The sequence below is a fragment of the Lepidochelys kempii genome, chromosome 2 (assembly GCF_965140265.1).
Source record: "Lepidochelys kempii isolate rLepKem1 chromosome 2, rLepKem1.hap2, whole genome shotgun sequence".
Lineage (NCBI taxonomy): Eukaryota > Metazoa > Chordata > Testudines > Cheloniidae > Lepidochelys > Lepidochelys kempii.
The window spans coordinates 16648530-16662543 of NC_133257.1; the positions used below are offsets into that span (position 1 = coordinate 16648530).

The window sequence follows — 14014 nt, forward strand, 5'->3', positions numbered from 1 at the left end:
ACACAGACAAACTGAGAATGCTCAAGTGGACGCTGACTAAGATTAGAGTTGACATGCTACACAATGAAATGGTATGAGCCATGATTCAGTAGCCCCCCCCCCATCACAGAGAAGCTGAGGGAGTAATGACTGAGATGGCTAGGTCATGTGAGACAGTGAGGCGTGGGATGTGTTGGCCAGAGACTACAAGAACTAATAGTCATGGGTCAAAAACCACAAGGAGGATCTAGAAAAAGGTGGTTCAAGATGCTCAAGGAGGACCTGAAGAAGGTTGGTGTCAGCTTTGAAGACACACTTGGCAAGAACACTTGGAGATGAAGTACACAGAGCCTCTGATCCCAGTTAATGGGACTCGGTGAAGAAGAATCAATCACAAATTACTGGGAATGGGTTAGAGTTTTTCTGTTTTTTCTAACTGAGGGTGCCCCCTGCTCCCTCTAGTCCTCCCACACAGGAGGCATCCAGAATGTAGACGTAGTGCTCCTTTAAAGTTATAATAGGAATTAATTTACATCACACATCTTCTAAACATTTTCAGATGATTAATCCATAAAATAGTTTTCTTCTTAACCAGTGTGCTCCAGTCCACTGATGTTTATTCAAAGGAAGAGATTTATTTCTATGCATGCCAACAAATTAGCTGTTTAATTTAATTAGTTATTTTTAAAATGCTAGGTCTAAATATGACACTGCAGAAAGTATAAGAACACTTAATCTCTGCTGATGGAGTGATAATGATATCAATGCGTTCATTAAGAAAACAACAAATTATGCTAAGCGTTATTTCAAAAACATCCCTAACATGGATTGAATGAATGTATTATGCATTCTAGTTTTTACTGTGCTTTGAATAATGGCTTTCTATAAAGTTCTAACGCCTGTCAAAAATCTTTAAGAATCATATTGTCAAAAGTAATAAGCACCAGACATACACAGAACACTCAGTTTAAATATAATGTATTTGCTTGCTAAAAAAATGTTCTCTTCATTTCTGCTTTCCAGGGACTGCATTCCTGATCTGTTCCTGGCAAAAGCATCACACAGACAGATGAACCCTTTATTCCCCCCCTCCCGATTTGAAAGTATTCTGTCTTCTCATTGGTCATTTTGGTCAGGTGCCAGGGAGGTTATCTTAGCTTCTTAACCCTTTACAGGTGAAAGGATTTTGCCTCTGGCCAGGAGGGATTTTATAGCACTGTATACAGAAAGGTGGTTACCCTTCCCTTTATTTTTATGACAGGTACCAATGTCTCTTCTGGTACCTGAACAGCTGGTGTGGACAAGATCTATGTCCTCTCAGCACTGCCAGTGGCACTGAGCCGGTTGGCACCACCGGATTTCTGGCACTCAAAGGACCTCTGCGTAACTGATGTTCTGGAATCTCCTCTCCTCAGTACCAGGACCTCCGCACCAAGTCTCCACTCAGCACAGGAGTCTTTCCTGCTTCCTTGCCATGCTCCCCCAGTCTCCAGTTCAGACTCAGATAGTGAACCAGAGAACAGGATATCACAGTACTCCTCCCAAGCCCTTTATGGTGCCCGATTCCAGCAAGCATCCCGGGCATATCTTCAGATGGTCCCAGTGCTGCTGTCCTGGTACGGCCATCCATGGGTACCACCACCAGGCTCCGTGCCATATTAGAAGCCCTGGCCTGCATACTGCACCCAGGCCTCTCAGGCTTCTAGTCCCACCCATGAGTCCATGAAACACATTTCCTCGGCCCCAGCAACCAAGACTTTGGAGTCCCTAGAAGGAATCTTGGAGAAGTGTGAGGGCGACGTTCAGAATGAGGGGAACCCAAAAACTATATCCTCCTCTTCCCCAGACGAGTCTGTCGTGCCTCTTCCACCATCCCTCTTCCACCATTCCTCTTCAAAAGTAGCCCTCCCTATGAATGAAGCCCTTCTTGACCCCTTGAGAACAATATGGCAGACCCCAGCATCGGTCACACCGACTTACAAGCAAACAGACAAAAAGTACTATGTCCCGGTGAGAGAAACAGGGTTCCTCTTCTCCCACCCTCCACCCAACTCCATCATGGTGGATGCTGTCAATTCTTGTGGCCATCAACACCACATGAGGTCCACTCCCTACGATAGGTGCTGAAAGCATCTGGACCTATTTGGTAAGAGGGCGTAATTCCTCGGCCACACTTCAGTTTCAAATTGTCAACTACCAAGCACTTACAGTGAAATACCATTATATGAATTACTCGAAATAGAACAACTTTATTGAGCAGCTGCCCAAGACATATCGCAAACAATTTAAGGTCATCAGCCAAGAAGGGCAGCTAGTAGCAAAGACAATGCCACAGTCTGTCCTCCACATGGCTGATACTGCAGCCAGATCCATCTCCACGGTAGTGGTGATGTGACATGCCTCTTGGCTCCAGCTGTCAGGTTGCCCAAAGGAGGTGCAGGCAACCGTCAAAGATCTTCTTCCCTTTGAGGACACTAAGCTCTTTGTGGAGAAAACTGCGGAGAAAACCCTTCACACTTTGAACGATTCTCAGGCCACTCGCCATTCGCTGGGCATCTACGGGACAAAAGAGAAAATTTAGTCTGCAGTCCCAGCATAAGCCCCGCATTTCCCAATATCCGGCTCAACAATACTACAAGCCACGGAGAAAGAAAACTAAATTCTCCAGATGTAAACCATCTGGCCAGCAATCCTTCTCATCCCAGCCTTCCACATCTAAACACCAGTTTTGACGTGTTGGTCGAAGTGCTGATAGACCACTCCCCACAACCACTACAACCGACCATCACTATCCACCCATTTGACCACTGTCTGGCATTGTTCTTCAGCACCTGGGAGCATATAACATCAGACCGATGGCTCCTAGAGATCATTTGCCATGGATAATCTATCCATTTTACCTCCCTGCATCCTCTACAACACCCTTCCCCGGCCCTCTTCAGGGAGCCTTCTCATGAGAGTTTACTATGTCAAGAGGTAGACTGTCTCCTCCAGTTAGAACCATAGAACCAGTACCTCAACATCTATAAAGCAAAGAGTTCTACTCTAATACCCAGGAAGGAGGAAGGCTGGAGACTCATATTAGACCTTAGCGCTCTCAACAAGTTTGTCAAAGCTTAGAAATTCAGGATGGTCACTTAGCAATGATCATTTCAGCGTTGGAACAGGGAGACTGGTTTTTGGCCCTCGACCTCCAGGACGCATATTTTCACATCTCAGTCTTATCGACTCTCAGACGATTTCTCAGATTCACCCTGGGACAAGATCACTACCAGTACAGGGCATTCCCCTTCAGGTTATCTTTGGCCCCGAGAGTATTTCCAAAGTTCTCTCAGTAGTGGCAACCGACTTATGCTCACAAGGGATCATGATTTTCCCTTACCTGGATGATTGCCTCAGCCCCCCAGAGGCAATACTGCTTGGGAGTCACCTACAGTGAAGCACCCATAGAGACACTACTCAAAGAAGAATCCCTGCCCCAAGTGGAGACAGTGCTATGTCAATGGGAAGGCTGCTCCCGTTGACAATAGCTACTACCTCTCAGGGAGGTGGTGTATCTATGCCAAGGAGAGAAACTCTCTCTTCAGCATAGATAGTGTCTTCACTAAGCACTACAGCAGTGCAGCTTCACCAGTGCACATGTGTTGCTGCAGCGCTGTAAGCATACACAAGCTCTGAGACTCCCTTTTGAATGAACAATCAATTCACAATAGTGACATTTCTTAATCCTCCTCAAAACTCCTGGTGACTTCTATGGGAATTGGGGAATTTGGGAAGCAGTCCCAAATTTCTGTTGCTACATGTGATGTTGAAATGAAGTTTTATTTATAACCATCTGATCTCCTTTGTTACAGGGAGCAAGTTGAGAAACTAGAAGTGGATCCCAGCAAATATTCATTCCCTGATGTGGCAAACATAATCCAAGAAAAGGAGCGAATTGGGCAAGGACCTATTAATCTGCAGCAACAAAAGGTTATAGACACTGAGAATAGTTGTGTTGACTTTGAAGATAACCAAGATGTTCCACCCTTAATATGAAATGTTACTGTAGGGTTCCATTGTTTGTTACCCATGTGACCCACAGATTACGTGAACAGTTTTCTTGACTCAAATTTTGCAGCAGCATCTTCTGACGTTACAAAATATTATTTCAGCTCTTACTGTAAACTGACTTTTGTTATACTTGTGCTTTATCTTGCTGCTGCCTTTTGTTATATTAGGAACAATATGCCTTTAATAAACTGTTTTCCAATTATTTATTTATATAGTGGTATGGCTCAAACACCCCGATCAGTATTGGGGTCCCATTGAATTTGGCACTGTACAAACCCACAGTCCAACTTCAGATGAGATGTCAAATGAGTGTGACAATCAGTGAGAAGAAAGAGGAGGGCAACAGTAATAAGATCATCATAGGCTGAGCCACAGGGTGCTTAGAAGTCCCCAAGTGTTCTTCCACTTTCTTCCTTCTTGTGCAGAGAAGCAGCAAAGAAAGTCCATCATTTGGCTATGAAGCATATAACCCTTCTGGATCTGGATCCAGGATCTGTTACTCAGCCATCAGCATGCAGAGGCACACCCAGCAAAGTTAAGTGAATGCTCTCCCAAGCCGCTCATTAACTGCATACAAGGAAACCCCAGCAAATCCCCCGCAGCCCCGGTCTTGCACCCCAGTGCGTCTTACCCTGCTCAAGACCTTCTTGATCAATGCAAGCTCATTAATTAGTTCGCCACTCCTTCAAAGGGTAGTGGACATGCACCAGCCTCTGTAATCTGAGCAGACCCCCTCTCCAAGCACTTTAATCTAAACCAGTTAGTTTGTCTAAACCTCAAAATAAGTTTATTAAACTAGAGAAAGATAGATTTTACATGATTATAAGTGGTAGGCATAAAGGTCAGAGTTGGTTACATATGAAATAAAGCAAACACTCATTCTAAATCCTAAACTTTATCAGGCTAAGCAAGATCTGAACCAACCAGTTTCTTTCACCCTACTGGACGTTGCAGACACTTTTCAGTTCAGTTTATACTAACTAGAAAGCATTCTAGTTAGGATCATCCCTTCACCCCAGTTCAAGGAGACTTCTGTTTGTCTTCCAAACTATCTTGCTTCCACGTGGGGAGGAGAGAGAGGCCCTGTGGTGATGTCACTGTCCCTCATTTATACTTTTCACCAGGTGCTGGAAAAATCCATGCTGTGTCAGACAGTACCCAGGGTATATGTGAGCTGCTGACCATCCTTCATTATGAATGGTAAATTTTTGCTTGTAGCTTTTGTCTACGTGAGGTTTGGCATGTAAGGTCTCTGTGTTCGCAGTTTCTTTGTCCTCTCTGAGGGGCTAGTCTTGGGCATTTCCTAGACTCACAACATGTTTCAATAACTGTGACATTCTATACCTGGGGGAATGTCCTGTAACCCCCATATTCCTCATTTTCATATAATCATGGTCTTACATATAAAGCATGCCTTGTAAGGTATCAAGGGAAAGGTTATGATCTGCTGAAAGTTATTTCTCTATCCATATATGTATATCATTAATGCATATGAAATTATGAGAATTGTGTTGTTTGGTTGTCACTAAAACATGCTGTAAGTTGGGGAATCAGCCAGATAGTAGCTCCCCAGAGGCAACAGAAAGTAACCAACACCCGGGCAGGGTGTCAAACAACTCATCAAAAACCATTGTCCAGCAAGGGAGCAATGACTCACCTGCATGAGGCCACACCAGAGGAATTGCTGAACCTGGCCTGGAGACTCAGCAATGTCCCCAGACATGCCTGGACTTGTGCTCCCCAAGCACAAGGGACTGAGGTTATAAAACAGAATACAATGGCCACATGCGGGGCCTTTCTCCTGCCTCCACCTATGCTGCAAGCAACAAAGACACTGAGAAGGGGACAAGACTCCAACAGAAGAGATTGGCTCAGGTTTAAGGGACAGACCTGTATATTAAGGACTGCAATATCCAGTGGGGTGAGAAAAATTGCTTAAGCTAGATATTGCCCAGTCTAACAGGGTTGAGAGTTTAGACTGCGTGCTTATATTTTATTTTATTTTAGTAACTAACTCTGACTTTTTGCCTATCACTTAATATCACTTAAAATCTATCTTTTGTAGTCAATAAATTTGTTTAACTGTTTATCTTTACCAGTGAGTTTGCCTAAAGTGTGTGGCAAATGTGCTCAGGTTAGCAAAGGCTGGAGTATATCCACTTTCCATTGATGAAGTGGTGAACCAATTAATAAATTTGCACTGCTCGTCTTGAGCAGTGTAAGACGGTATATTCCTGGGGAACAGTGCTGGGAGCTGGTCGGATTTGGCTTGTGCCTTTCCCCGTGTGATTCATGAGTGGCTCTGGGAGCATTCATGCAATCTAGCTGGGTGTGGGGCTCCATATGCTGTTGTGCTGAGTGATCACAGCGCCTGGAGGGGCTTGCTGCTGGTCACTAGCAAAGCATTGTGAGAGAGAGACAGCCCAGGCTGAACAGAGTTAAGGGGGCACAGAGGTCCCACAGTCCCAGGCTGCACCCCGGGGATCCTGTCACAGTAACAAACATAGAAAAATGTCATAACTTCATATGGTGATACATAAATTTCAACAGGTTCATCAAATCAGAACTTTTCAAATATACCTTACAAGGCATACTTTGTATAAAACATATCAAAATCATATAATGGTGGTGAATGTAGTTACAGGAGGTTACATGGGGTACAGTATGTCACAATAGTATGATGTGACTGCCTACAATGGCATATAACTGATCTGTGACTGCCAGCAGCAAATATCTCCAGTGGCGGGGGATGGAACTCTAGATGGGGAAGGCTCTGAGTTACCACAGAGAATTCTTTCACTGTTGTCTAGCTGGTGGGTCTTGGCCTCATACTCAGGACCCAACTGAGTGCCATATTTGGGGTCAGGAAGGAATTTTCCCCCAGGTCAGATTGGCAGAGACTCGCAGGGAGGGAGGTTCTCCTTCCTCTGCAGAATGGGGCACGGGTCATTTGCAGGTTTAAACTAGTGTAAATGGTAGACTCTCTGTAACTTGAAGTCTTTAATCATGATCTGAGGACTTCAGTAACTCAGCCAGAAGTTAGGGGTCTATTACAGGAGTAGGAGGGTGAGGTTCTGTGGCCTGCAACGTGCAGGAGATCAGACTAGATGATCGTGATGGTCCCTTCTGACAATAAAATCTGAATGTTTGAGAACAGTAACTCCACCAACACAACAAACAGCATTCCAGAGCTTGTGACATCAGTGGGGTTCCTGAGTCCTGTAAGAGAGCCACCTATTGTAATGATGGGAGGAGTCACTGCTGGGCAACGTGTCCCCAAAGATCTGGCAGTGTGGAAGGATGGGAAGAAATCAGCTAAATGCTTCCCCTACCCCCTGTTACTGCTATTCTCCCCTAGCTTCCCACAACTGCAGGATTCAAATAGGAGAAGGTGGAATTCTCCCCTGTGATTGGACTTGTGGAGGGAGTCAGGTTGGGGCAGCAGGAGTGAGTTGCTCCCACCCTGCCTTCCCGAAGTGTTCCAGTGACCATGGGATCCTGCAAATAGGTTTTTTCTTCAGCCAGTGGATTACACCCAATGGGTTGGAACAGGCTGCATTAAAAAAAATAATGCATTCTGGGAGATCATATCAGAATGAATCTAGCTGCTGAAACTTGGCAAGACCAATTTTGTCATTTAAGGTACATTTACATTTGTGTTCTGAATGTCTCTCTTGGCCTTTTAGTTAAGGCATTGATCACATATGCCTGTAGTACCAGGCATTTACCATTTTTAAAATGTGCAGGTGTCCTCTACTTTAAAAGCTCCAAAAAGAATATAAATTGAGGACAGAGACGGATCTATATAAGCTTGTCACTAATTATCTCATAAAATAAATAATGTTGCTATGTAAAAGAAACCCTAACGATTTGCTCCATATAAACTGGAACTTGCTTCCTCTTGCACTCAAATTGCTTCTTCTCCAAAGCAGTGCAAAAACAAATGAAAATGGCTCTTGGTCCTTTCAAAATGAGATACTGCGAGCAAATTAAACAAACTCAGAAGAAATCAAAGAAGGTTTGTCTTTAGATGCTGCTTTGATCTTTAAGACTGAAAATTAAAAGATTAGCTGCATTCACAACTGAACCATCAAAGAAATCCTTTAAATTGATATATATATTTCCTTAAAATAGCAACTAGGTTTGTATAGCTCCCCTAATACCATCAGCAATCAAAGTTAATTTCTTGATCCCATAGTTTGAAACAAAAGTTTTGCTTTGCGCTTCTGAATGTACAGCACATCCTTACCCAAAAGGATAGTAAACGATAAATTCACATTTGGCTTTCCAGTTCGCAGGAAAGCATCGATTTATTTTCATGGTGAATGGTGATAAAAAACTAGATTCTGCTCTCAGATTTGTGGATGCAGCTTTCATTGAAGTCAGTTTCTGTACATGGAATGCATGTTGGCAGCGTCTACTAAGTTCAATGTGAGCCTCTCAGCCAAGGGCAAAATTTGGCTTAGAATTATACCATATATACTTATATCAGCCTCACCTTTTAAGTAATGATTACTAGTCTAATCCGCAGGGACAAATGTTAATTAATGGCATTCTTATTAGATAACTGTAGTACTTTTTCCTCCCATGGAAACTCAGAAATTATAGGTTTCAGAGTAGCAGCGGTTTTACTGCTGCTGTTCATGCATCCGATGAAGTGAGCTGTAGCTCACGAAAGCTTATACTCAAATACATTTGTTAGTCTCTAAGGTGCCACAAGTACTCCTTTTCTTTTTTCAGGAATTATACTATCACAGTCACAACCATGACAGAAACAGAGGAGTTTTTAGCATATCATCTGGATATGTTTTGTTAAACCTCAACATCCTAATTTTAGCCACTGGGTACTGTATACATATCATTTTACTGAAGTTAAAGACAGCCATGTTTCATTACCTTTCATTATTTTCAGAGATTCTCACCAAAGCCACTCTTCCCTTCATAGTTAGTTATAGCTGTGCAACCCGCACAGTCATCAAAATAGTAGATGGACTCATGGTGGTATTATAACCTGATGACTCGTGAAATTCCACTGCATGCAGAAAACCCACTGATTTATGGTCAACCTTAACAAAGAGAGCTCCCCTGCCTCTTCACAGAGAAAATTCAAGAGCAAACCGACCCATTCACATGCCCTTTTTGTACTCGTACATACTTTTCTAGTAGCCCAGGATGTCAATAATGAACAAATGATGATCACAATTTTGATAGTATAAAGTCCTTGATCATCCAAAAAGCTCAGACGATGGAAAGTAAATGTTGCCTCTGTCTGTGCGTAGGCTCTGATTATAAATAAAAATGCATTCTAACCTCCATAAAGTGCTTTCCAGTTTTGCATAGACTATAGATAATTTATGGATAGATGGTCTTTCACAAATTGCTGTTTATCAACGAGAAACTGCGAGACTGTCCAGTCATCTTGGTTTGTGGGATGTAAATTGATATTTTTTCCTCCGTTATAGTTTGAAATGGATATAGGATGTAAGAAAAGGAGTTTCATAGTTGTGCTCTGTACGCTATTAGCTGAAAGGGAAATATAAGGATCACAAAGACATTGAGCCAAATTATTGGTGGTGTCAGTCCCTGGCCTATAACCAGCCTTGAATTTGCACACCGTATAATCTATTGCAATCTCCTTTAGGATTTTTCCATTTCAGCCCTTAATTGACTTGATTTTTTCCAGTCTTAGATTTGTGTTATGTAACCCCCTCAACCCTAAAATCTCCTTAATCTGCTCTAATCTAAAAAATTAAGGCATAAAAATGGTACTTTCTTGTTCAAGAATCCTCCTGTATCCTCTCTGTGCATTCAGAGTCATATCTCTGACTTTACTACCTAAAATAAGATTGTACTATATTTTACTCCAGGTTCTTCTCTAATGAGAGAGCTGGATTTTTCTGGCTCACACATCAAAACAGTTCATGTTGTAGAATCTCTATTGTTGATATGTGAACTGAAGAACAGTTTACTCTCAGATTCTAGGCTGAGTAGTATGCAGATGGCAGGGTCGTTCACCATTCAGTATGTAGAGTGTGGGTGGAGATGATGATCGATTGCCATACTGGAAATATAGATGACATACGATGGGTAAGGTAAGGCATGGTTTTTGTTCTATAAAGTGGGGTTATTCCATGGCCCTGGAATTTGCCATGAAAGCTACCTCTTGCTCCAGAACTGTGCAATAGAATCTTAGCTTTCATTAAAAAATAATAATAATTCTGTTGATGCATTACACAAAAAAATGTCTTGTTTGCTTTTCCAGAGCTATGTTGGTTCTGTGGGGCTGATAAGAATAGAAAGCAGAAAAGAATCTTATTTCCTAAACAAATTTGAAGTAAAGCTGCATATTAAGTGTTTCCTTTATTACAATTATATTGTAAAGTATTGTAGCAAATTGCCGGTATGATTATGATGGGTCCCGCGCTTCCTCTTCTTGGGAATGGTGGCGGGGGGGTTCAGGGTGCAGTTTCCTGCCCCTGAGCTAGGGTATTTACTGTCCCACTATTAATCCAGGGAAGGGTAGTGGAGAGGGAGGGACCCAGGCCCACCCTCTACTCTGGGTCCCAGCCCAGGGGCCCTAGGGATAGTGGTAAACCACTTGAACTAGCGCTTCCTTCCCCTGGGCTACTTCCCTCTCCTGCTCTTCAGCTTGTGGGGCTTCCTGCCCTCTCTCTCTCTGCACAAGCCGGGTGTTTCTTTACCTAGGGTCTTGGTCTTCTAGCCAGCCACAGCACTTCTCCAAACTGCACTCTGCTCCAACTCCTTCCCCTGGCTGATTGAAGCAGGGGGGTTTTTACCAGGTGACTAGCTTCAGGTGCTTTTAATTAATCTATAGAAACCTTTCTTCCCTCTACAGGGAATAAGGCTTCTCCTCATCCTGGGACTTATATATCTCTCCTCTACCACTCTCCTGCTGCCTTCTGGCCATGCTGTAGCACATTATATACTAAAATATCAATTGACCTATCAGAATTTTCTGTTGTCTGTAGTCTTAGAAGTTAGGTCATTGCATCACTGAATCTATTTTAAAACACAAGATGTCTGCTCATCTGTTTGTTTCTGACCTGGCTTTCCTCAGGAACAAGCCTGTCAATAGCAAACAAACTTTTTGTTGGTTAATGAATTGTAAAAAGACGCCTCAAGGTATCCAGACCATTCCTCTTTGTCGGAACACCCGCTGAAGACCATCTGTTCGCTTTCAAAGCTATGCCGGGTTTGAAGCTGTAATCTCACTTCTACATTCCTGTTTACCCAAAACTTTTCTATTGATGTTTTCAAAGAGCAGTGTTTAGTACGTCTAAGTTTTGGACAGACCCTTCCAGGTTCTTTTTCGTACATGCTGCTTTATCGATATCATGCTCTGCTCAGAGATCTGATGTCTAGTGTGTGTGAAGCAAGACACCAAAATAAACTCACCAAGATTGCTGTAATCCCAACTGAATCACAATGAGGGCCAAAGTCTGGCTTACCAACCAGAGGTGAGCAGGGGGAGGAGGTGGCAGTTGCAATGTAATGCTTGTGTGGTGGTGATCAGAAGTGTTTGGCCTGGACAGAGCAAATGCAGTCAGACTACTCTGGGGGCTGAGTGGAGCATGCTGAGCAGCAGAAGCATTTCACAGAACTGTGCAGCATGAGTTTGGCCACCAGCAGGTGCACAGGTGCATTGCCCCCGGGCCACCAATCTAATTAGCTGCCCCCCTTTGCAATGAGGAACACTGCTATGTGTATCAACTGGCCATAGATCCTCAAATTCAAGACCACTGTGTCTGTATTCTGGAGTCCTCCTGTGTGAGTGGGCTAGGAGTGGGGACTTGAGGAGAGCTGAATATCTGGGCCTTACAGAGAGTGGGTAGTTGGTTCACTAGTTAGGATGTAGAGGTTACTGTATCTTCCTCCTCTCAATCCTCCGAACACACACACACACACACACGGCCAGTCATTATTTATCCATAAATGATTTGGAAGTAAATTGATTTCTTCCTGTATTGCATCATCTCATGTACGTTGGGCCTGATTATTTCCTCATTCTCACTAGCTGTACAGTGGTGGTTTAGTCGTATTTATCATTGTGTTGGGGACACTGGGGCATGGCCACTAGGTAACTCGAGGGGATGGAAGACCACGAGTGTCGATGAAGCCCCCTCGCACTAGGCTCAGGTGTCCTTGGCCCCCCCTCCCGCCTGGAGGCACACACAGCAGCTCTGCGTACTAGGCCGAAGTGTCCTTGGCCCCACCCGCCTGGAGGCACACACAGCAGTTATGTTGAGAATCTGCAACAATATGTTGCAGAGTCAGACTGCCTGAAACTAAACAAGACCGAACAGGGCAGATATGGAAGAACAATGCTGAATAAAGCAGCTTTATGTATAGTTTAACAAACGATACAGAGAACCAGGGAACTAGCTGGGAACTGGATTGGCTGGCTATATGGATACTTAGGGCAGCTTGCTATTGATTAAGTATGCTGGGAAAAAGGATGTATAAAAGCCTGTGTAACTTCCTGCTCTGTGTACAGGATTTGAGATTCAAATCTCCCTGTACCTTTTTGAAGCTTCAAATAAACTTTTCTGCTTCTCCACCCTGTTGTGATTATTGGATGTAGCACACCGGATAATGAACCAACTCAAGCTGTTGTTCAGCCTCTTGGCACTGGGTGCCGGCAACAGCTTTTGGTGTCCCTGGGTGGGCGGAGGCTGCAATTTAGCCTTGCCCGGACCCCTCCTGGAGGTCGAGGATTGCAGCGAGAACCGACGCCCAGCGCGCACCGGTGAGTTCATCGGGGGCCTTGGAGGAGACACGATTTGATCGACCCTGGAGGGCACAACAGTGCAACGCACTCATATAGTGGAGAAGCAGTTGTGGTGGACGACAGTGAAGAACTGGTCCCTTGCAGTTGTGGACGACGGTGAAGAACTGGTCCCTTGGATAAGGTAGGAATCTTTTGAAATCCGTATTGTATGCTCTGTTGGAACCTGGGGACACCCAGAGTTACCCTGTAGGTATGGGACAGGGACAGAGCTCAGGGGTTAGGGCACAGTGTACACCCCTAGAGTGCATTCTAGCAAACTGAAAGGTATTTGGTGTGGATCCGATGACTAAGAGCCAATTAAAACGATTCTGTACAGTTGACTGGCCTCAATATCAACTAGAGCACCAGGAGTGGTGGCCACCAGGAAGGTCAATTAATTACAAAACGATCCTTCAGTTACTCCTGTTCTGTCAGAGAACAAGGAAATGGAATGAACATATGTATGCGCATTTCTTTCTGACTTTATGTACTCGACCAGATATTTTACAGCACTGTAATTTGTCTCCGACTGGTTCGGTAGCAGCTAATGTTAGTCCCCAGACCCCCACCCCCACTGTAATGGCAGAGCCGGTGTCCCCTTCGGCCCCTACACCCACACCTTGTAAGTCCCCAATGGTTGGCCTATACCCCTTAATCACCGAAACTAAAGTCGCCCGGTCTGGATCGGACAGGCGTCCGGCCACGACTATGCAGGTTTATACTCATGTGCCCTTTAATCCTGTGGATTTGGCTGCTTTCAAAGCACAGGCAGGAGAGTTTTCCACCAACCCAAGCAGATTTATATCAGTCTTTGAGGGGTGCCTCAGTAGTCACAAGCAGGACTGGGATGATTGTAACGTCCTCCTGCGAACCCTATTGTCTGAGGTTGAAAGACAACAGGCTGTGTCCAAGGCAAGGGAGGAGGCACAGAGACGATACGACCGGGATCGTATTAATGCCCTGACCCGGATGCACAAGTCCCCTGAGCAGACCCCAGGTGGGATCCGAATGATCATGGGGATATGACCCGCCTTACCTCCTATAAGGAGTTGCTTTTGCATGGACTCCGTCACTCGGCTGTCTGACATAATAATTGGGCAAAGCCATATGAAGTAATGCAGGATTTAAAAGAAAGCCCAGGGGCCTTTCTACAGCATATTCGGGACACCATTCGACAGAACACTAATGCAGACC

At 44.2% G+C, this 14014-nt stretch overlaps 1 protein-coding gene and 1 long non-coding RNA gene across 3 annotated transcripts in view; one reads left to right on the plus strand and one right to left on the minus strand.

Annotated features, from left to right (window-relative positions):
* Positions 1–6119, plus strand: part of DNAAF11 (dynein axonemal assembly factor 11) — a 54288-nt gene extending 48169 nt beyond the window's left edge. Inside the window, exons 11-12 of one of the 2 annotated variants that reach the window (XM_073330110.1) lie at positions 3834–3951; positions 4458–6119. In XM_073330110.1, coding sequence (XP_073186211.1) covers positions 3834–3951; positions 4458–4571 — 232 coding nt within the window. In that variant the 3' untranslated portion in view covers positions 4572–6119. Of the gene's footprint in view, positions 1–3833; positions 4241–4457 lie in introns of those variants that run through there. The other variant, XM_073330107.1, reaches the window with a different exon arrangement.
* Positions 2247–14014, minus strand: part of LOC140906351 (uncharacterized) — an 81480-nt gene continuing 69712 nt past the window's right edge. Inside the window, exon 4 of the long non-coding RNA XR_012157076.1 lies at positions 2247–2535. This is a non-coding gene — a long non-coding RNA (uncharacterized lncRNA). The remainder of the gene's footprint in view (positions 2536–14014) is intronic.